Source organism: Tetranychus urticae, chromosome 2 (assembly GCF_039701765.1).
Source record: "Tetranychus urticae isolate SD_2017Ah chromosome 2, NJAU_TeUrti_SD_1.0, whole genome shotgun sequence".
Lineage (NCBI taxonomy): Eukaryota > Metazoa > Arthropoda > Arachnida > Trombidiformes > Tetranychidae > Tetranychus > Tetranychus urticae.
In genome coordinates this window covers 3,098,554-3,123,065 of record NC_142959.1, presented here as the reverse complement: position 1 = coordinate 3,123,065, position 24,512 = coordinate 3,098,554, and the positions used below count along the sequence as shown (strand labels likewise).

Below are 24,512 nucleotides of genomic sequence, written 5' to 3'. Positions count from 1 at the left end.
GAGAGAAAAGTAGAAATGGAAATGAATTTGATAATTACTGGATTGATGGTTGTAATTTCATTTCTTGTTTCACTGATTCGCTCACAATTGCACTCGCAATATTGAGCTTTGAAACGAATTGTCTTCATCCTCATTATCATCATTATCATTCTCTTCATCTTCCGATTCATTGTTACAGAATTTATCTTCTCTTCTCTTCTTCTCTACATTTATTCTCATTCTTGTTCAGTAAATGTTAAAATCTTGTTATATTCAATGTTCGAGTTCTTGCAAGCTAAGGTTATTATGCTTTCAACTGTCAGATTTGTTCATTCCAATGAAATTGGTAAGAAGGAAAAAACGAAATCAAATTAATTTCTTCTTGGAAACAATTGGGTTAAGCACATTTGGGTATTAAATGGAAGCAACAATTTCATTTCATTTAATCATGAAAGACAAAGTTTTCAATTGAAAACAGAATCGATTCAAAACTGAGTTCGTTTTCACACAACACGAAATGTAAGCCAACAACTCATCTCGAGTCAACCCAAGCAGTCGACTGAAGCCGGTCAATGAACAGTCACCATTTGAATGTAACTCATTAAAGTACAAATGAATCCTTATTTACATATTGATTAGGATTCGATTGACTTTCATCTTGATTTAAAATCAACTAAAACTTGTTGGAATATAATTTCAATTACAATTATTCGCTCATCTGTATCATGATTAGTCTGGAATAAAACTTGAGGATTTGTCCAGAAAACTATGAATGTAATTAATTCTGTCCACTGAGAGTAGAAACTGTTTTTGTTTCCATTAAAATTGAATATCTTCTTCTCTCAAATAATAACTGAGTCTTGCTAACGATTTGTGATTATCATGAATGATGAATCCAATGATTAATTGCTTCCAAGACAACTCCAACCGAAGACTATCGTTATAAATGTTTAAAAGTTATTATCTGTTTATTGAAGGCTCAACATTGTTAATCACTTGATGTGATAATTTCCATAAAAATATTAATTCTCTCATGAAACAGATTATTCATTTCTCTTTCATACTCCATTCTCTATTCAATTGATATACCAATTAATGGATTTTTGACTAACAATTCAACTAAACCTTGAACAATAAAATTAATTACTTTTCCTCTCATGAGATTATTCAATGTTTACAATCGCTTATACTCTTTACTTCGACATCGACATTCATTGAAACATATTCAACTCTAATGATTCATATATTTCTTCATGTGATCAGTTTCTTTTGATAACAATTGATTCCTATTATTACATTGCATAACTAATCTGAACAATTTATTCATTTGATGGAAGCAATGAAGACTCGCCTTGAGCAGAAGTTTGCCTGTCAATCTGAATAAATACTATTGTGACAAGTACAATGCTAATTAGTGAACACACAAACCAAGTGAATACACTTTATGTTGATGAAAATTCCTTCAGGGAATTGATTGCAGGCAATAGGAAACAGAATTTCTATTTTTACGACAATTCTATTTCTCAATGAATATCTAGTTTGCGTTATTATTAAACACGAATCATTACAGTTTATTTGAATTTCCAGTTAACTGTCAATTTATGGTCAACTCTTGTCACAATAAGTAAAGCTGTATAAAAATCTTCTCAACATTGAATGCAACTCAATGTGCGTGACAATAAAGTATCATAAATGAATAACAAACTAAACCTGAGCCAAATCAAGTTTAACATTTTTGCAAACGTAAGATTAGTCGCAATTAAACGGATTAGCCTTAGCCCAAGAAATGTGAAACTTTGGGTTGTTAGTATTTCGAGAAGAAAATTTCATTTACAAAATTGATTAAGACTTTCAACTGTTATTAAATGCTTCCGTGTTGTTTTGGTATAAAGGCTTAAATCCAATTAATCTAATCTTTTTTCCCTCTTCTTTCACTTTGGTTACTCACATGAACTGTTTTGATATTGAAAGGTAAGACAAACATGAATGAATGTGGAATCAAAGTAATCATTCACAAATGTGAATACAATTGTGACAATAAAATGAAGATGAATGCAATTCCCTTGAGTTGAATAAGTCAAGACGGTCAAAAAGGGTTTGCCATTCATTAAGGATTAAACTTTATCCTTATAAGGATTCAGGTTTCCCTAACAAATGCGGTTCACCTCAGGATAGTTAATCATGTTCACTAACAATATAAGCCAACAAGACAATCAAAAGTGTCTCAAGACAGTCAAGAGTAAACTTTGAGGTCGCACTTTTCACACCAAATAACACACAAAATCCAATCAATATGAAACAGAAGAAGATAATTTCGTGATCGACCAAAAGTTAAAGAGTAAAGTATTTAATTTAATAAATAGAAACATGAATTGTGATGAATTGTGAGTTAATTGGTTGGACAATCAGATAATAATGAGCAAAATTAAGGTGAATATGAGAAAAGAATATTTCCATTGAAATAAATTGAATTGAATTTGGATTGTCTTATTGGGACTGTTGTCCATCTTTAAATGGATCGTTGATTGTATTGTTCACTCAATGTGATTACCATTAAATACATACACAGATATTGTTCACTGTTTCATGGTTAAAGTGAAAGATTGTGAATCAACTGAAAACCAAGATGTTAACTCCATTAACCTCTAACATGGCTAATGGTGAATAGTTATTTACTGAAGGCAACATTTCGTTGATAACTTCAACTTTATTCCGATAATAAAACAGACAGGGAATAATGATAACAATAACAATGAAGATAATGATAATTATCATGGAAAAAGATGACCCAAAGAGAACAATAAAAGAATCTTTTTTCGTTATCTCAACCCTTCCAATCAATTTTAGGTCAACCATTCGAAAATTAAAGGTGAAAATTGAATATAAAGTTTGACTAAATTTTCACCTTTAAACATTCTTTATATTCAGCTCTACTTATATTCAACTTTACTCGAAACGTTTTCACTCCTTTCAATTCAATGATATTTTATTTCAATTTCACTTCTTTTTTTCGTCACTTCTTTTCACCAAACCTTCTCAGCATTCAAGTTTTACATTTTCAGTGGTTCTCAATTTGTTCAAGTTAGTCAAGGTTCACCAATTTGAATGATGATAATGATGATTTAGTGCAAGAAAAGTGCAATGACAAAAAACGAGTCGAAATGTTGACAATGTAAATGAATAACACTTTAAAAGGTTTTCCTTACAATTTCGTTATTCACATTAAAAGCACATTAAAGAAGGCTAAAAATGAACCCAAATCTGAATAACCATTGAGCTTTCAATTTTTACTTGCAAGTTGAAATTCGCTGATATGCTAACAATATGTAATGATGCTTGAGTTTCAAAGTTAATTGAAAGTTGAGTTAATTAGTAAAGTGTGATTATAAAGGTGAGAAAAATGAACAAAAAGGTTGAAAACGGAAATTGAAGTCAAGGTAAATTGAAAGGGAAAATACAAAAGTACACTGGATTGAAACAAGTAAAGAAGCAAAAAGAGAATGAAAATGATTCAGAATTAAATTGTTGATAAATTGTAGCAAAAAAAAGATGAGATAACAAGAAGAAAGAAATGGAATAATAAGAATGGAAAAAAGAAAATGTTCAGGTTAACATGATGAGGTTAGAGATTTGATGTTGAAATGTTATTGTTACCTGTTAACGAGTCAACATATTATTATGATTATTTTCTGCCTTCTTTCCATTACTATTATCATTATCATTATTATTCAGAGTATTGTGTAAAATGTTGCTACAAAATGTTTTGTTTGAAAAACAAGAGTTTGTTACAAGTATTAATATGGAGTTGCACATGAAAAAGGTGTTGATAGTGCAAAGATGAGTTACTGAATAAATAGCTTTTCTGGCTCTTTTCATTCAAATGAACTTGCATGAAACAAATGAAATTGATATTGAATCGGAATCAACTTATTCAATGTTTATTCCAATTTCAAACCTGCTGGGAGGTGGACTGTTATAACTTTCATGTTGTATTTTTTAAGCATTTCGAAATTTCTCAGTGCATGCAAAGTTCATTTAGTTTCGCAAAAAATTGATCGCATATGTGGATATCGATTATAGTAGAAAAATAAAACTGAAAGAATAACTAACTAACGAAAAAGTTCTAGTTTCGTGAGGTAAAAAAGTTCAAAAAATATTTCGAAATGTGACTTAACTTTTATTATTTATTGATTTTGAACTCGAAATATGAGTAAAAATTCGATTCATTTGATTGAGAATCGATCAGTGGAAAATATCAATATCTATGATTGATTTTGCCTTGCACATAGAAATGCTATCTAATTCCTCGCGTAGAGATTCAAGATAATCGATTGCTTAGGTAATCGACCTTTCTTGTGATCAAAACAAGAGAATCGAACATTGATGTTCGATAAAAAAAGAAAATATTGGAATCAAATTATTATAGTAACTTTTGGAAGTTTGAAACTTTTCTTTTCAGTAATAATCTGCTTTTTTAGGGAATTCTACGCGTGGAACTGAAATCAACAGTAGAGTCTAGAATTTCATTGTGCGTAGCCAGAATTATGCAGATTTTTCTGATATTATATTTTGTGAAATCGTACAATTCATTTGCGCATTTAGCTCATGTAAATCTTATCGATTCATGAATCAACGAAGGGATCGATTGAATAAATGTGTGTTGCCCATCTTTTACCTCAAGTTGCCATTTCAGATTAGCAAACAGGTATAAATTATGGATAATAAATAAACTTGGGAGAGAAACTGCTGGGAGTAAAAACTCCAAGTTGAATGTAAGGAGGGTCTCCGAAAATCTTCCTTTTTTATTTTTATTCGTTAAGGACTCAACTTTTTTTGGGCATAGATACGACAATGTTGACCACAAAAAATCTTGTTCATATTTTTCTGAGATGATCCGTTTTTGAGATTTCTAAGGTCAAAGTGCGCAACTTTCGGGCCTGCTGCAGGCCATATCATTACATACTATGTTATCATATAGAATTACAGAAGAATTTTTACCTCTTACTTGTCTTTCTCTTTATATTACATCATCAAATCAACACTAATAGCATACTTTCATGGTCAACAACTTGTGTACTATATTGCTTGTTGCAATTCTTATTATAACGGCAAAATGGTAAAGGAGGATGTCAAATTGAATAGGATAATCTGCCTATTTCAGATCACTTTTATAATAATATTTTCTTGTGTATTTTTTTATGCTGATTCAAAATTATAAATCATTTTTCGATCTGAGTTACCGTTCTTGAGATATTCACGCCAAAAACAAAGAAAATTGAGGATGCAGAAACAATAGAGATGGGTTAGAAAATGTCAGAAATTCACAATTATTTCTTAGTATAGTCATAAAAGATGCAAAAATCAAATTTTATATTTTGTTGCTGAAAAAAGTAAGAAATTTTTCAAAACATAGCGAATACTCCCTAAATGGTATTATTTGTGAATGTTTTAGGAGGGTGCACCGAATGGAACTTTTATGGCATACATTATAGCCGATGCTGATTACATATATGAAATAATATTGAATCTGAAACCCCGCAAACCTAGAGATATATTGAGAAACCATGATAAATCGTGTTTTGACCTTTTTAAGTCTATGATCCAGCTGTAATTTTTCCTTCGAATTTTCACTTTCTTCTGTTGATATCTCAGACAATTAATGTATTTATTATTTAGCAAAAAGTGAGTTGAATCGCATATAAATGTTCAAGTTTTTTGATTTGATTATCACAAAGCTGATTCACATCAAACAATTCAATTTAATGCAATCAGATAATTCTGCAACATTAGTTTATGTAAAGCAAAGGTCCTAACTAAATTATGCACATGAAGCTATTCCACTATCAATCCTCTACTTTCTCTTCATCGCTTCATCAGTAGTTTGCAATGAACAATCACCCGACTTCAATTTGCAAAGCAATGTTCATGTTCGACTTTTCTTGAACCCATTCAATATTGCTTCTAATGTGGTCTCATCGCGCGCTTCTAATGCTGCTAAAGATGTTGGTAGTGTTGCCAATCAAGCTGCAGGTGCCGTTAAAAGAGCTGGTCGAATGGCTAACTCACTTCTCAGTGTACTTGGTTTAGTTTCTATTGGTAGTCTTGTCTCTGATGGAGCTAACAAGTTGGACGATGTCGCATCTGAGATTGGCTCAGCAGTTGATAAGTTTGATGCACTCGGTGATCTGAACGTTGCCAATGGTAAAGGAATTGGTAGCAAAATCAAAGAACTTGGAAGTCCTGTTGAGAATAGATTCAAAGTTGCTGGATCAGTTTCTGATATGGTTTTATGTTTTAAAGCTAATGCCATCAAATAAGTCAGTGGAGCTGCTGAGTCTCTGGTAAACTGGCTCAGGCTGGCATGGGCAGAGCTGCTGGTGCTAAAGGGGATGCGTACGCTGATGGAGCTTCTTAAATACAGTTGAAGAATAAACACTGTTTATTAAACAGTGATTTCACTGGTAATCAAATTTAATATAAGATCAAATATTTTGGACTTTTTCACATATGTATATGTATGTGCTTCTAATAATTATTGCAGAAAATCGAAAATCTATCGAATTGTTTTGTTCTTGCAAAGTGACTCAAGTTACTCATTTTGACGTTTCTTCAACTGGGATTTTTGATTTGCAATTTGGTTTGAAATTGAATGATATTTTGTGCAGAATTGAAAAGTGACTCGAAATTCAACTTGATTTTGTAAGTTATAAGAGAATTGTTTCCTTTTTCAGTTATTTTTAGGCAACTTTCTTTTCTCATGTCAATTGTTACTCTATTAACTTATCGATTTATCAATAAAAATACATTTTCTATTATCAACTGATTTGAAACAACTATTTACTCTAATGATAAATATGTTGTTTTTGAGCCAAGCTTCAACTTTTCGTCGCAACTTTAACCCAATTTTTTCCTGCAACCTTTACTTTAAAATTTACTCTTGCATTAACCAGAGAAGAGGAAAAAGAGTTTCACTTTTAATACTACATTTGCTAACTAAACTGTACAATAATAACAATAATAATGATATATCATTTTGAAATGATATTGAAAAGTTGAATGAAACTGGGAGTGAAAAGTATCATAAACACATCCAGGGAATTAAATGCCAACAGGTTTTTTCCTCTTTAGAGCAACATTTTTTTTATTGATATTGAGTTGCTTTTGTTTCCATTTTTGTTTTTTTCTCCCTTTACTTTCAGTTCCATTCTTGAGACTTTTTTTCCATATTATTATTCCATTGAACTATCATTGAAATGGCAATTTCAAGATAAAATTCGAGGAAAAAGAGTTTGCCTTTTAAAGGAAACAATCGAGTGTCACTTTGATAATGTTCAATGTTATTGAGAGCGAAAAGATGAAAATGATCAAAGTTTATATCGGGAAAAAGGATTGAAATGAAATGCTGAGAAAAGAAAAAAAATAGTTCCATTTAACGAGATAAATGCTGTAAACAAGTTGAAATTGGAAAAAAGTAAAAGATAAAAATCGACAAAAAAAGCGTTTCAAGATTCGATGAATACCATTTTAGAAATTCATGTTTTTTCTTTCGATATTTTTTCGCATGAAATTAAATTCTTTATGAAATTTTCAGAGTTTCGTTTTTTGTCAAGTTCGCTTGTCTTGATTTATCATTGAATGAATTTTTCTTCCCTAGTTCGACATGATGGAATGAAGGACAGCAATTGTTTTGACTTTTATATTTTACCATTCGACTCTCAATTGATTGATCAAATGTCAAGTAGTCGATATTTGATCGCATCAGTTCTGGTTGATTATTCCTGAGTTTTCAGTTACCAGCATGCATGTGTTACATTCCTTGATCATGATTACAATGAAGAATTATTCAATTTTCTGTCTCTTTTTCTTTCCTCGGAAAAGGTTAAATATCAATCAATCATGAAAATGAATATAATTTTTCTGCTCATGGTGACTCTTCAAGTATATTGTTTTCCAATGGAAGAACCCAGAATGATTAACATATTCACCTTTTGACAAGCATCAGTTTTATCTGCTAACCAAAAATTCCATTCCAAGTAAGGAATATCATTAGCAATTCTCAGGTTGCACATGTGCCCTGTAATTGATAGCATTGAGCAACAATTCCTCACACGATTCAAAGATAATTTTTCCATGTAAATGGAATGACACTCGATCGTCGAACGAAAATTTTTTTCAAACTATTCTCATCCAGACGAATGTAGAACATTCTTGAACGATGAATAAAAATTGAATTTAAACTGAGAAATTTCATTTTCTTCCATTATGAAATCTGAAAAGAATCTGATTTTCGACTTGATCGCTATTCAGCATCTTTTAGTCTGTAGAATTGTTCAAATCGAATATTTACATAATTTTCTTCATCATGCAATGCTTTACACATTTGGAGTTGAATACTGTTGATGTAATAAAGTGTCGAGTTTTTCATTCCGAGTTTTGTTCCTTTCAAGAAATGCAAACTTACAATTGAATTGCGTGATCAGATAAGTTGATAATACTAATAGATATCAAGAACAGCGGTAATTCAATAATCAGTTCATGTCCAAGTTCAAGTTACTTTGGGTTTGACCAGGAATAGAAGAGTTGACAATGATATTCAGATGGACCTTTAATGGTTCAATTTTATTTTCACTTTTCCTATTTAATCATTATCGCTGGACCATAATGCAATATATCAAGATACACTCTAAGGTTACCTTTTGATTGTTGTGCATTTCAATAACAACAAATGTTATCACTTTTATTGTTGTGCATAAACATAAATTATCCATTAAAAGGTCTCCATCATTTGCCACTTTCCAAGATATTCAATAAATGCTGAAAATCCATTTAATTATTGCACCAAAAGCCCAGCATTCACATGGAACATTATCATGATATTAATTTTATCTTTAATATAATTGCTCATCAAATGTCACTTTTCATGACAAGAATCCACATTTTTTGCAAGTTACAGGCAGAAAAAAGCTCATAACTTTTGCTTTCCTTTTTCATCTTGCATTTTACGCCAATTATCTTCAATCTTGAATAATTAAAAAAATTGAATTCTCAATAATAATATGAGTTTGATCGCTGGTGAAAAGGCGAGTTATTTTGATGCTAAATTTTTAAGTGAAAGAATGAGTGAAGAAAGTTGAATTCATTTTCAAGTTACAGACGGAATTTGCAAGTGCATCAATCACGTAATAATGGGTGAGTTTAATGAGATGAACAAAATGAATGGACTGAGAGGAAATTATGCATTTTCAATTTTTAAAGTTTACTTTTTAATTTCAATTCAAGAGGAAAAATAAACTGAATAAATTTGGTTTGCATTTTAGAGAAAATGAACTTTAATGAAAACTAAACAAAACTGATTTCAGATAATGAGATTCAATTGGAATTCGGAAACTAAAAATATCATTACAACATTCTTTGTCTAAAATTCCAAACCAGATAAGTTTTCATTATTATATCAACATCAAATGAGAGGTATTTCAGAAAATTGTGGGAATTGAGGCAGTCGAACATGGTCCAGAACTTTTTGCACAATTCAATGCTGAAGACATTGTCCTGCATATTCAGGAGTACAGTCTAATATTCATTTGGATTTTCATGATCTGTATCAAAATTTCCAGGTCAGATTATTAGAGACAATTACAACTATTATAATTGATTTACATTTCAAACTCTCCCACTAATTATGATTTGAATGAAATTAAATGTTTCTAATAATACTTTGCCACGAATATCATTAATAGATAATTTTGCTTCAGTTGATCGTTAAATTGAACAATTATTAACTTGTTGAGAATGCAATTCTCATTAACAATTGTCACTGAAGTTCTACCATGTTATTAATACAAAATAATTAATTTTAAACTTGAAATATCATCTTTCTCTTTGCCTGATTTCTTAAAATGTTGAACCATAAAGAAATCATGTTTCAATTCATGGTTCAACTATTACCTGAGTTGATTAAAAAAGATTATGAAATGTAAGAAAGTATAAATAAATTATTTTTCCATGTTAATATTATTTTCTCAATTTACACGGTTCACATCAGGTTCGAAATGATTCAGTATTAACCTTTTTTCTCGTTGATCAAGTTATGCTATTAGCAAATTTGTTCTTGAGGGGGAAAATTTAAAAAAATCATCTTCTCAAACGAATTATAATTAACTTTTTTTTCATCGCAATCAAAATTTCTATCATTTTTCATTTTCTCATGATTTATTTCATGCTTGAAATGCATTCAATTTCCGAGTTTTTCATCCTCATCCTTATCATTACTAGTAAAGGGGCAAATTAAGACACTAAATATCTCCGCTCATACATTTCACCTCACTCACCTTCCATTGAAATTGTTGAATCATAAAACCGTGAAACCAGAAGATTAACATTGATTTGATTTTCATGTTTCCTTGTTAACATTGTTCAACTTGTTAACTAAAACAGCGAGATTAAGTTTACTCATTCTTGCTTTTTTGCTATCAATCTTGTCTTGAACATTAACTGATTACTGATTGGATTGAACTGAAAGTTGATCTGAAAAGACTTACTTGATGTCAACCAACAAAATGATTGTTATCGCCATTCTCACAATTTTACATATTGATTCACCTCAAATGCGTTTCAATTTTTCTGCATTTATTTGCATTGCAGCTTGACATTATCAGCTGAGTAAATCAATGAAATGAAGTTAAAGTTTTAGAAAACACTTTTTTTATTAAAACTATCATATTGTCACAAAGGTTGGTTTGTAGATCACAGCTGTCCTATGCTCTTGTCACCGTCTTCAACAGTCTATGTACCCTTATCCGAGCAACCGATGAATGTCATAATGAAGCGTTCCGGCTGAGGGTCTAGCTACAGACTCGTTAACCACCATCCATCCATCTGAATACAAGTTGCTGTTGAAAGCTACCCGTGTGAAGTTTAAAAGTATACCCCTAGAAAAATGACAAATAATGGATTAATAGAATCTTAATGAAATGACTTCAGACTTTCACAGCACAATTAAAACCTGATTTTGCTCGATTATCGAGTCAAGATCTTTACTAAGCAAAGGTATCTCAGGTTTTTGTAAAAAGATGAGATGCTTCAAATCTTGAACATGTTCAAATAAGAAAAATTAGGATTGATTGGAATTCGATTAAGGCCATAGACCTTAGCTTCCGATTCATTAATTCAACAAGCTCACCAGCGACTTCCTCCAACACGTCTTTCCTAGTTTTGTTATCAAGCTCATTTAAAAAAGCAGCTGATCTCGGTCCTTGCCATTGACGAATGATCTGTAAAACTCAGAAAACGCGATTAGCAATCCATCAATCAAAACATAACAACTTATTTACATACCTAAGTTGTTTTATATTCAACGCATTCAGAGCATTTCTTTTTTGTCAAAGAATAGTGGCCATTAACACAGAGTATAATACATAGAATTGCATAAAGGAGATAAGAAATCATGGTAATATTAATAAAAAACATAACAAATTAATTATTTATTTTAGTCACACAAACACCTGATGAGCTTACTCGTGCAGCAATATCTAAAAAGATGATGGTTCTGATAATCATAATATCATAATATTTTTGTGTATCAAATCATGTAATAAGCATCAAGACGTTAAAATTCATTGAAAATAAAATAATGTATTGGATGTTATTTTGCCACTATTTCGTCTTTTTGTCACATGAAGGAAAAAGGAACTTTGTTTGTCGTAAGCAAACAAAAAGTCAAAAGCTAAGTTTTCACGTGTTTTTTCAAATTTGTGATAATGGAGTACGATGTTTTAACTTATAGTTTACCTTGTGGGATAACAGCTTACACATCAGCACGAGGGCTTATTAATAGATGCCTCACCAATGGCGAAAATCTCATTTTTTTTAGGATTTCAGGAAGTGCTAAAAAGTGTCCTGCAATGTCCAACATCGGAAATAAACCGTGCGGAAGGAGACCGTCCAAATAGGTTTCATCTTTTGGACAGACATATCGCAGATGAAGATTCGATGATCGAATTTCGTAGAGTTGAAAAAAACCACCATTATTTTTACCCAACCAAACTTTCGACTGAAATGATGGCAATTGTATGAGATGGAATTACTTTCATCAATGTACATAGATCGCCCAGTAACAAAAGAAACGACTTTTGGTTATATCTTTGGTGTGTGCTTGCGTGGCAACTTAGTGATGGTCCTGATGATGACAATAGAGTACGACCATCAATGAAAGGGATTGTGCTCGTCGGGGATTTTGATGCTGATGTCTCCCGCCTAAATGAGGACACGGAAAACCAACACAACAGCAAACACGACAGAGCTTTAGCGAAATTTATTGATGATTTTATTTCAAAGATTATGACAGGTCCTAGACCGACATTTTTGGCAATACAAATCAAGCCCGATATGATTATATTCTTACAACACCTAACTTTGTCTTGCATACTGAGTAAGATGAATTGTATATTGGTGCGTCAGACCATTATCTGCTATTTGTAAGAATAGCTTATAAAGAACCGACTCTCGAAGGTATGCCAAGTGGAATGCCCGAAATAAAATTTGACAACTTTATTTTATACGCTCAAGCTCGTTTTAATCTAAATGGCCTTGTCCCGATATTCCAATTGATTTTTGCTGTCCAGAATGTATTTGTCACGTAAAGTTAATTTTCCAACCAAATAATTATATGAAATTGAGCATAAATGTTGTTATACAGCATTGAAAGTTAAGTTAGAGCTGTTTACGTTATCTTTTGCACATTATTTGTAACCAAGCATTTCGATAGTCAATTTTTTGAGTCGAATTAGGCTCAATCATCACCGATTTAATGTGTTAACCAACGAGTCTTGGGTGAGGTTGATTAGCAAAAATTTATCTAAAAAATTCGACTATCGATATGCTTGGTTACAAACAATGTGCAAAAGATAACGTAACCAGCTCTAACTTAACTTTCGATGCTGTATACATTGATATAATTTTTTGTCAAGATATTATCGCACCTGTATCTTTTAGGTGATATTCTGACTGTACACATTTACAAGAGTCACTATATTTTGATCCAAATGATTCCCATTAGCTGTATCAAAATTGATTTGCTTTCTTTTCTGTATCTTTGAGCTTATTACGGATTCTCGTTTAACTATCAGTCAAATCCAATTAAACTTACCTTTAATTTAACTTGAATCAAAACTGTTTGTTTACCGTTTAACAAGACCAAGTATTATATTCATAATTACATTTGTGTTTACAGATGTACATTTTGTATGCATCATTAAACCATTGCCCTTCAACCTACTCAAAACTGAGCGTTAACCATCATCATGATCAACATCACAAATAATTTATTTAACCCAAAGAAGACAAAAGTAAGATAAGACTAGAAATGATGATACTCATTGTTAACGAAATTTTCTTTCTTCTGTTCTTCACCCAAAACTCTGATGAATTCCGAATCCTTTTTCAGAGCATTTCATTGTTGCAACCTTTTCCTCAATTAACTAAATTATTGCTACTATAAGTTGCAACATTTTTGCACATTTCAATTCAATCGATTAATCAATTGATTAACTAGCAAAGAAGCGAAGAAAAAGGCAGAAAAAATTGTCTCATTGATTAAGTCGTTTTCTGGTTAATGAATAATTTCATCGCAAATGTTTTCAATTGAAGGAAAAGACTATTACAGGCAATATGATTCTCTCAATAATGACCCAGTTAACCCTTTTCCTCATCAACATTTTCCTCCAAAACCATTCTTTTCCTCTTTTCCCTGTTTTACCAAATTATATTTCATGATTGATTAACATTGAGTTGACTCTTGATTCCCACCAAATCAGGGCACAACAAATTGCTACAGTTTCATCTAAATTTGGGTTAAGACAAATTGTCTTCTGTCCAGTTAATTTAAGTCAACCATTTACAACAAGAGTTTATTGCCATCTTACATTAATACCAAGTAAATTGTTTTCAACTTACAACTCAATCCAATTGCTTTCACTTTTCAACTTGTAAAGGTTACGCGGTGAATGTGTAAAATATTAATGAACACCAAATTGTCAATTCAACCCTTTAATCTCGACAATAAAATCAAATTACAGTTAACAACATTTGTTCACTTGTAAGCTTTACAAGATGACAAACTTTACAATAAAATGAGTAGTTTTTAGCACTTGTAATTATTGAATAAAATGATAAGAAAATTTGAATTCAGCAAATTTCAGAATTAATCCAAATACAAGAAAAAAACATTGAAATTCGAGTAACTTTTGCCAAAAATGTTTCAACAAAATCTCTGAATTAAAAGCGTAATTTGATTTGATGAAAATTTTGCCAACAAAAATAATTCCATTTCAAGAATAAAATTCAAACAAAATGAAAATCAAATGAATGAAAAGCGCAAAACTTATTGGATTAAGGTAAAAGTTTTGTTTGATTTGATTAGAAAGCAATCGTTTTAAGGATAATCTGTGAATTACAGGAAAACATAAATTCCAAGTTAAAAGTTTTCCAAGTTTTTCTTGAGACGAAATGAAAACGAAATCAGCAAATTTCTCGAACAATTTGCCTGAATAGAAAAGCTTACTGCTAACATTTTATATAATTATTTTTGCTTCTTTTCGCAAACATTAGTTTTCGACTGAAGCTGAACATTCAAAGTGCTGAATAGTTTATGGAAGCTGATGAATAAATTATTTTTTTGCAATCAAAGAGATATTTGATGACGAATTATGCAATATTTGAAATGATGATTTCAATGTTTTTCCTTCTTTTATCTCTTCTAATATCAACAACAAGAGTGTTTAAATGCCTTTCAGGCAATCATCATTACCATTATTTGGTTTGGCACTTTTCATGGCATTCATTTGTTGAGATAATTTACTCTTTTGCACACAATAGAGATTGAAGGTTGGATCAGGCGCAAACTGTAAATGGCCAAACAAGAAGAGAAAGAGTAAAAAAAAGTTGAGCGAAAAGTTGAACCTCGTCTAACTATTGATGAAATATGAATAAATGGTGAAGCAGAAAATGAACATTGAACAGAGTTGTGGAATTTCAATTTCAATTTGATGAAACTTCAACTTGTCAACTTTAATTTCCATTCCCTTTATCACTTGGAGTTTTCACTCCCTGTCATTCCCTGTATTCTGTTATCATTTCATCTTCCTTTTTGGCTGCTCTTTTCACTCCTGACCAACTTATTCTTGTTTCATCTTCATCTTTAAATCAACTTTTTTTCTGATCTCATTTAGATGATTCACTAGCAAGTCTCATTGTTTTCATGGTATAATTCACTCAATTCTGATATTTGTTTCTTGGTGTTGTTATTGTTGTTATTGTTTACCAAGGAGAAGCAAAAACAACAACGGAAACATCAATTGATTCCCATGAGCAAATATATAACATTCAGTCAAATGACTTTGAAGCATCAAATTTCTTATCTGATTGCATTATATTCAGCCACGGAACATTGAACAGTACAAAAGTCAATAGTACCAAGTAGAGGAGCATTTTGTTCAAAGTAAAGGGTGAAAAAAAGGATGAACAAGAAACAAGTAAACAAACAAATGTAATGGATAACAAAGAGCAAAGTGAATGATGTGATTAAAAAAAGTGAAGACAAAAGAGAGAGAGATAAGAAGAGTGAAGAAAAATGAAACATTTTTTGGCGAGAAATGAACAAATGATAACACCTTCAGATGAGTGTCTGTTTGACAGAAAGGCCAAAATTCATTACGAAACTATTAAAGCGAAGAATGAAAATAGACAGAAGAAAAAAAAGAAGATCATCTTTACATTTCTTTTTGATATTGTGATAAGTATAATCACATGAAACTGTTCACTAGCAAAGGAACACAAGAAACTGTAAAAATGTCAGAAAAGTTGAATCTGTCAAACAATTCATTCCAAAAGTTGAGAACTCGACTTTTCTGAAAAAATTCAATGTTTGTTCAATTCTTTTTTTCTCTGAAATTCTATACACTTTTTTTACGAATCAATTTCCAAGCTCATGTTCTGATTGGTGTTCAAAGTTGAGAGTTAATTAGTGTTTGGTTTTGTAGAATTTGTTGAACAATGAAAATCTTTTTTTTATCTCATGATTATTTCAAGCTTTTCTGATGATTAATTCAAATGCTTTGTCAGACTTTGCGCATTTTGGTGGATAAATGTTGATTGAATCTTTACGCTTCTTCTGTAAACTGGTGAATGGGTGGAATTTGAATTTTAAAATGAAATTTTCTCGCTGAAAGAAGCAAATCATGAAACGCTTAACCGTTTGATTCTGAAATCTTGTGAGTTAATCAAGTATAATATCAACCTCATTGAATATGTATTGAGTTTCATCACTTTTCCAGTCTTCACTTTGTGTCACTCTTATTGACCAAGTGTGATGGAAATGAAATCCCAATGAAGAATGTTGAAACCATGAAAATTGAGTTGCCAAGAGATTATCATGAACAGAGGCAGGGTTAAAAAGTAATGGAGACTCAAAGTGCAAAACTATTGACCAATAAATTGATTATTCAAATGGAGTATCAGTTGGGAGAAAAACGGAAAAGAGAAAATTGTTTTTCTACTCTTTTCCTTCTGAAAATGAGGAAATCTGCTTTTCTATTTCATTTCATCTTGTTCAGTAACATGAAACAAAAGTTTAAGATCTTACTTTATATCGCCTTGTTTTTTTTTCAAAATTTCAAGTGTCTTGCAAGTAAAAGATAATCTAAACATTTTTGAATTTCAATTTATAGCAAAACTTTGTTGTAACGATTTTGTTGCAATTTTTGACAATTTTGAAAAATGAACTTTTCATTCTCAATGGATTAGAAAATTTTCCAAGCAAAACTATTTTTTCAATGAAAATTGAAATTCTCAGGTAAAAACAAGAAAATGCAACTTCAAAAATGTTAAGCATTTGAAGGTTGAAGTAAGTAAGGTAAGTTGTCAAAAAAATTAAAGATTCAACATTATTTTAGTAGAAAAGTGCTGTTGTTTAAACTATTTATTGAAACAAAAATTTTACAAGCAAATGGCTGAGAAATCAAAAATCTTTATTTTAGTGGTTGCTTTATGCAAATATTGAGAGCGAAAAAATAAACCATCATTTGATCAAAAATTTTGATTAAGATGGCTAGAAATGTGTGTAATGATGAAATCCTAACGTTACCAGTTGTTTCAGTCGGTAAATCTAATGATCTTATGCGCGAAACCTGTTTTCATAACTGCTATCACTTATCATTTATATTCAAATGGGATAACTAATCGCTTTTCTAGCTCAACATCTTTTACAAAAAATATGACTTTTCTGTTTTCGTTGAATTAAGTTTAGAGCTTTTAACAAAAAACTGAACGATCAAGGTGGATATATGACTGAGTAACCAGAGTAAAAAATAATATACAGAATGAATGAAATGCTAATATTTTCCAGTTTATACTCTGAATTCATTGGAACAGACACATAGATCCTTGCCACACAAAAAATTCAGCTGATTGCTAAAAACACGAATTGCAATATGCTTACTTTATGTTAGATTTCGATACCGGGTATATTTTTTACTTGAGACTCGAACAGGGAAGTATTGCAAAGTGAAGTGCCATATAAACTTGACCTCTAGGCAATTCAAGGTCATTTTTAGGAATGCTTTCTGAAGCAGAAAGTATTAGAAGTTAATCTGCGACATCTTATCAACTAATGAGTATTCAAATTTTAATCAACACCAGGTGCTAATGAATTTAAAAAGAAACCCAAAATGACAATTTTTTTTCTCGTGAATTCGAACTTTTCATTTCATCTGACTTTTGATTCTATTTAAATGTGATCATCATTAAGTTTGCGCATCACAATTGGAACGGTGACAGAGTGTGAAAAAATATTGGTGTTGATTTCGTTTATGTTAAGGCTGAAAGTCATTTGTAATTTTGTCATTTTAACCAAAACAACAACAAATGGCAACAAAGTTCGATCAGAAGAGAGAAAAGTTAAGTGAATTAAAAGAAGCATTGGGTAAAATTCCTCGTAATTTAGTTAACTATATGTTATCAAGGCAAACATGGAAGACAAAATTTCTGAAGCAAAGGATATTTTAATTTCCTTGAGAGAAAACATAAGCAAAGAAGAGTCTACAATAGGAACCAGCACATTCGAAGGTTAACACCAAGAGCAAGCAGGTCAATTCCTAAAATAATGAAGAAAATGGAACAGATTTGGAGAGAAGAATGGCAAGAGTGGAAGACATGAAGAAAATAATGAATTGCTGCAAGCCTTTATCACAGGAAAACCAACATCAATGGACCAAGCCACACAGAGAGACTTCCTGAGCCTACGAGCGGCCCAGCCATACGCTGAAAAGGCCAAAATGAAGCCTATTTACAAGAATAAAGCAAATCTGCGGATCAGATTGCCAGAAAATGAAACAAGGGAAAAATAGGCAATTGGATCCACATGTAAATATCAGAGCTCGAGACATTCATCCAAAAATACCGTGGCCATAACATGTGAAACTGAAAGAGATACGAAATCATTAGCTGCCATGGTAATAAAGAATTCCGGAAGCAACTGAAGACATGAGACTTTCTCAGCCAAATATTTGATATTTGATTACAAAGACTTGAGATGGAAATGATAACAATAAATTTTAGATTTTGAATTTTTAACTGTGATAACTTATGAATGACTCTGATTATAACCTTCACATTGATCAAGGTCATGAAAGGTCAAATTTCGCACTGTGTCCTTTAAATGACCTCTAAACTTCGTAGTAAGCATTCCCGATAAATTATCTTTAATGACCTTGAGGACAAGGTCGTATGGCACTTCACTTTGCAAAACTTCCCTGTTCATTGAAGTCTCTGAAACAAATGATATGTGAGCTATGACCTCAAACAGGTAGAAAAAATAAAAAACACCCAGTATAAATTCAATGCAATCTAGCCTAAATATTGACATAATTGGAATAATTAATAATTATTGTCCTTATCATTGTACTCAACGGCATTTAACGAATAGAATCGCCATTTCTCATTTGATGTTTGACTGAATATATTTTTCTGCAAAATATAGTTTCAAAAACGGATTGATATTGAATTGAAATATGTGAGAAAAAGTTTAACAAGAATAATCTGTTTGCAATTGATCTAGTCTAATTTTGATTGATTAAAAGTTGTTGACCACAGTTGACTGAATCCATTCATTTATCAATCTAAATGAAGCTGAACGTTTCCTGAGCTTTGATCATCCACAGAAACGGAAAAGCAAAATTTTGTCCAATTAATGATTAATATTTATCTCATAGTTTCTCATTGAAATATAAATCCAAGATAAATTGAATAATGTCATTTACAGTGAAAGATGAAGCGCAAAAGTACAATATTATTTATATGAAAGAAACGATTTTGAAGGAAACGAAAAACAAAAACGATAATAACAATAGTAATCAATAAACTAATTATTGGGTTAAACAATTTCACCCAATGATAGTCCATTATTAATAATATTAATAATATCAACCGATGGTTAACTTTTATTCCATCTGGTCATCAGTTGACCTTAATTGAATAAACATTTCTCACCGATTTCTGTTGCAAGATGAAACAAAATGAGAGCAAAAAATGATTGAAAACTAAAAGCGTAAAACCAAAACAGAATCAAAGTTGAAACAGAAAAGGTTGTGAACTTGTTAATCGGTTTCAACTTGCAAACTTTTCCTCTTCATCTTGTTGCTGTTGATGAAAGGGCAAAAAGTGGATGAAAAAAAGTTGGTAAATAGTAAAGGTTGAGAGAAATAAATTGAAAGCGTGAAAAACAAATGATTATAATGATGCTTGTCAGATGATAATGATACATGGTTAGATGATTTTTATCCAGCAAATTATGAGGAAAACAAACAAGAAAAGATGAAATTGTTTGTAGAGTAAAGAAAGAAGAAGAAAAAGTAAACTCATTTAGCAAAAAAAGGAAGCAAAGTAAAGGGTTAAATTCTGGTTTTTCTGGCCATCAAACATGATATCATTCCATTGTCAACATTAAACTTTACATTATTATAACAATTATGACTTGGAGTCGATAAAGAAGGAAAAACGATTAACATTAAATATACCACTGGGAATGAACAAGATAACACATGTTGAGGATGAAAAGATGGTCATGATAAACTTGTAATGAAACAAGGCTGAGAAGCTGATGAAAGTCTTGGAAAGCAGCAGAAGGTTAATTAATCTATTTGCATGTGAATAACTGCGCAACAAGAAAAAACCATTGATTAGCCAAAGTAGAAAAAAGTTGAATACGAAAAAAAGGAAGAAATGTTAATCCATCAGAATTTACCTCATCAGGGCAACATCTTTATCTTCAACTGAATAATCTTTTTCTAATCACAGAATCAAAGTCTTTAGCATTCCTTTTGTACAAACTCTTTGCACAATTTTTCGCTGTTAATCATTTTCTGGGTTCATTTCATTCTCTCTCTTTTATCATCATTTTCATCTTTGCCATTCTTTTCATTCTTCACCTTTTCACCATCCAATTATCCTTTAATTGGACGAAACAGAAAAAAAACCATTCTTCACCTTTCACTTGGCCTTTCTTTTCTCAAGCCTTTAGGCTTTTTCACCTTTCATTTCATTTTCACACTTCTCATTATCACCAACCTCATCATCAACCTCATCATCATAACAACAGAATCGATTCCCAGCATATTCTTTATCATTCCCTGTCGACACCAAAATTCCAAACCAGAAATAGTCCATCATTTTCAACTCTTTTTTCTTTTCTTCTTTTCTACTTAATATGCTAATCTCAATCTGAATATTATTATAACATCATTACATTGTTGACCAAATGATTCCCTGTAAATCCCTGTCCAAAGTTTCAATGATATTCCATTTTTCCATCAACATCATCATCAGCAGCTTTATCAACCCTCATTTTCACCGATCAAACTTCACGTTCAACTGATGCATTTTTTTCTCCTTCTTTTCTCTCTCTTCTTTCAAACCATATTAATATACATGATATGATATAATAAGTTGAATGAAAAGTCGTCATCGTGATGATACACTTTCAACACATCAACATGGAAAAGTAAAAGAAAAAAGAATCTTCATTTTTTCTCATAATCATCTTTTTCCAGTGATGGGCGTAATATATACTTTGCACTGTGTATGCATACACTTGATTCCCATGATATGCACAAATTGTATGTCCTTAGACGAGGCAAGACAAGAAGTTGAAGGAAAGTAAAAAAAAGACAGAAAGTAATGCATTGAAAGGTGAATCTGGATGAAAGTGTTTTGTAACGAAATTTGATACAACATTTTATTATAATAAGCGATCAAAAAAAAGATAAATGATTACCTCGAGAGAAGTAGAAAAAGTCTCGAGATTACTCTAATGAAGATGATTTTTTGTCGATTCTCATCATTCTCTTCAGATTATCTACAAGAATTCAGAGATTGAGATGTAGAAAAAATATGCAAAAAAAAAGAAATTCCAAGCTTGTAACTGACTCATCATTTGCTTGGATTATCATTGTTACTGTTTCATGTTGTAAGAAGTTTGTCATTTACTATACTTTAATGGTCACTTTTTTTCTGGACACTTTTGCTTCTTTTCAACTGAACAAAGTTCAAGTCAAAGTACATTAAAATACTTAACCAAATGCATTTTCCTCTTTTCCAGGCAATCATGATGAACCGTAAACAAGGCTTAACAAGTTGATCAACTTTTTGTTTCCCAAATTAATGGTTAAACAAGGCATGGTTGCTGTTGGTTGGTAAACACTTGTTATTAATTGAGTCGACCATCGATAATTGTACTTTGGAAAAGGACGAATCTCGATTGGAATTTTTTTTCTTCGTTCAACTTTTCAGATTAGTTTTTGGTTGAAAGAAAAGAGAACTGGAAAAAGGCTTTGTTTTGCTGCAATAAAATGATTGATTCATTGAATAATATGGATTACAAGGAAAAACTGTGCGATCATATTTCAACTGAATCAACATCAATTGTTTCACCTGGTTTGGTCAACAATGCACGTGAAAATGTAGACAATAATGGCAATTGTGAAAGTGAATTACGAAAAGGTGAAGGAAACGATAAATTTTCAAGTGAAATGAAAACTCAAGTTTCCGAAGATTCAAGTGTAAACAGCATATCCAATGAAACCAAAGACCTTCTCATAACCATGAAAATATTTTGCAAAGCATTTCCATTTCATTTTATCTGTGATTCAAATTTACAAATTGTCCAATTAGGTGAAGGTAAGTCAAACTATTTTTTAGTCGCTCTAACCAACCTTGCTGGTAATCGATGAATGTTCATTTTCTGGGAAAACTTATTATCAAAGTCTAACGAAATGATAATTTATACTTCAACTCGCACCAAAAAAATGTTAGTTTTCCATCGAGTTGAGTATAGAAATCAAGATTTGAACGAATGTTCTGTTCGAGTTTGAACTGACTCTTTTACAAGAATAAGTTACTGGGAGTGAAGAATCGAAAAAGAGAAAAAATGGAAAGAAAAGAATTTAGTAAAACATTTGATATAAAATGTTGTTGGTCAAAAGACTTTTAAAAGACAGACAAAGTGAAATGGCCTGAAGGATGAGTTCACATATTGCTTTCAAATCTCTTAAATCCTTGCGTAAAGGATTACATTAGATAAGAGATTAGCAAAGCAAATTTATGATGAGTTCATTGAAAGAGTAACTACAAGATACTTTACCGAATAGACGAGATTTTTATATATTTTCAAAGCTAAATTGTGATCTTTGTTTTTGTTTCTTTTTTTCAGTTTCATATTATCAGATCAAAGCTCTTAAAAATTGATCGGTGAGGTTGTTCAGTTTACTCATTGATTTCCCTCGTAAAGGAACATTGATTTTTTGTACTTTTATAAACACTTGTGACTTTCAGTAGCAAATCAGTTTGCTCTTGAACTCTCGGTGATTCGAGTTGGTCTAAGATTCAGCGAATTTTTAAATTTCTTTTCTTTTCGGAGAAACAATGATTTGCATTTACGAATTGCGTCGAAAACAAGAGCAAGTTTCTCAAACTAACATCAAAAACCGATTGATTAGTTACTCTTGCTGCTGTATTCCAATCAATCTTCATCTGAACGTGAAAAGGAAAGAAACAAGTTTCACCTTTTCGAGCAATAATTATCATTATTGATTATTTTCATTCATCCAACCTTTCAAGGTATCAATTTGGTTGTCACTTTTTGCTTCCTCATCATCATCTTCATGATATGATGGAAAGAGAGAGAAAAAAGCTTTCAAATGGTGATATTGTTGGAGGAGGAAAAGAGTAAATAATATTGAGTAAAGATGAAAAAAGAAGAGAAAAGATTATTGATGAATGTTATAAAGGTAAAAGTGTTGAATATCTTCTCTTCTCCTTTTGGAATACATGGAATGTTCAAAGAACGACGCAAATTTGGTCGACTTGAGAATGAGATTAATCCATATTCATGAAATGATCCAGAGAGTTTTTGAAAGAAATTTTCCATGAATGTGAGGCAAAGAATGAAAAAGAAGAAGAAAAATGTCAACTTAAAAGTGAATCTATTTGATAAATCTTTTGAAATGATGAAAAACAGAAGTAAAAAGATGATGAATAAACTTGAATAGATAAAGAAATGAGCGAATAAAATCATCTACTTGGACTGATTTATAATATGCATAAACTTATCCATTAACGGTAAAAGTAAATCCTGTTTGCAATATCAAGTCTTCGAGAAGAAGTTTTTTTCTCTTTTCACTTTTTTTTCTTCGCTCAGAATATTTTCCGATGAGAATGAATTTTCTTGATAATCATGATGATCATGTAACAGAAGCAGTTTAACCCATTTTATGCTAATTTTGCTTCTTTTTGCACTTGCATTCACCTTAATCACTTTTTTACTCACCAGATGATATTAAATGCTATTATTATGGATATCTTTTATCATCAATTATCATCATCATTCTGATAATCTAATATTACTTGATAATCTTTTAATGATTCTCATCATGAACAATTAACCTTCTTTTTGCGTCTTTCCTTTTCCTTTGCCTTCGATATTATTATCATTAATCAATTTTTGAAATGAGCCGATCATTAGTCTGATAACATTTCAAATTCATTTTCATTTCTAATCAATTTACGTTTTGATGCCAATATTGCAGCTTCCATTTGATGGGCCAACTTGTTTGTCAACGATATTCAATGAAACTTGTTGGATAATTGTCTTTTATCGTTCATATGCATATCGTGCCCATTTAATGGATCGACCCTCATATCGAATTTGAGGCAAGCTCTATGAATATGCACGGTTTGATGGTTTAAGATGGGACTAGGACTGGTAGTCGCATCGTTACTTCTTTGATGAACGGATTCGTTTAGGTTAGAGATAATTGATTCCAAGATTTCCTGTCGATCAAGAAGAATGATTATTGCTGGATCGAGCTGCTGCTCTCACTGCTGTGAGCTTGTTATAATAGTTGGATGAGCAATTGGCGGAATGATGTGTTGCATTGCCGGCACAATCGTGTGGGAGATCCATCAAACTTTGTTCCTAATATTATTAC

General features: G+C 31.2%; 1 protein-coding gene across 1 annotated transcript in view; it reads left to right on the top strand.

Annotated features, from left to right (window-relative positions):
• Gycalpha99B (guanylate cyclase 1 soluble subunit alpha 2) overlaps positions 1-24,512 on the top strand; it is a 70,598-nt gene that overhangs the window by 27,517 nt on the left and 18,569 nt on the right. The window contains exon 2 of the mRNA XM_015930974.3: positions 21,626-22,203. Coding sequence (XP_015786460.1) covers positions 21,876-22,203 — 328 coding nt within the window. The 5' untranslated portion in view covers positions 21,626-21,875. The remainder of the gene's footprint in view (positions 1-21,625; positions 22,204-24,512) is intronic.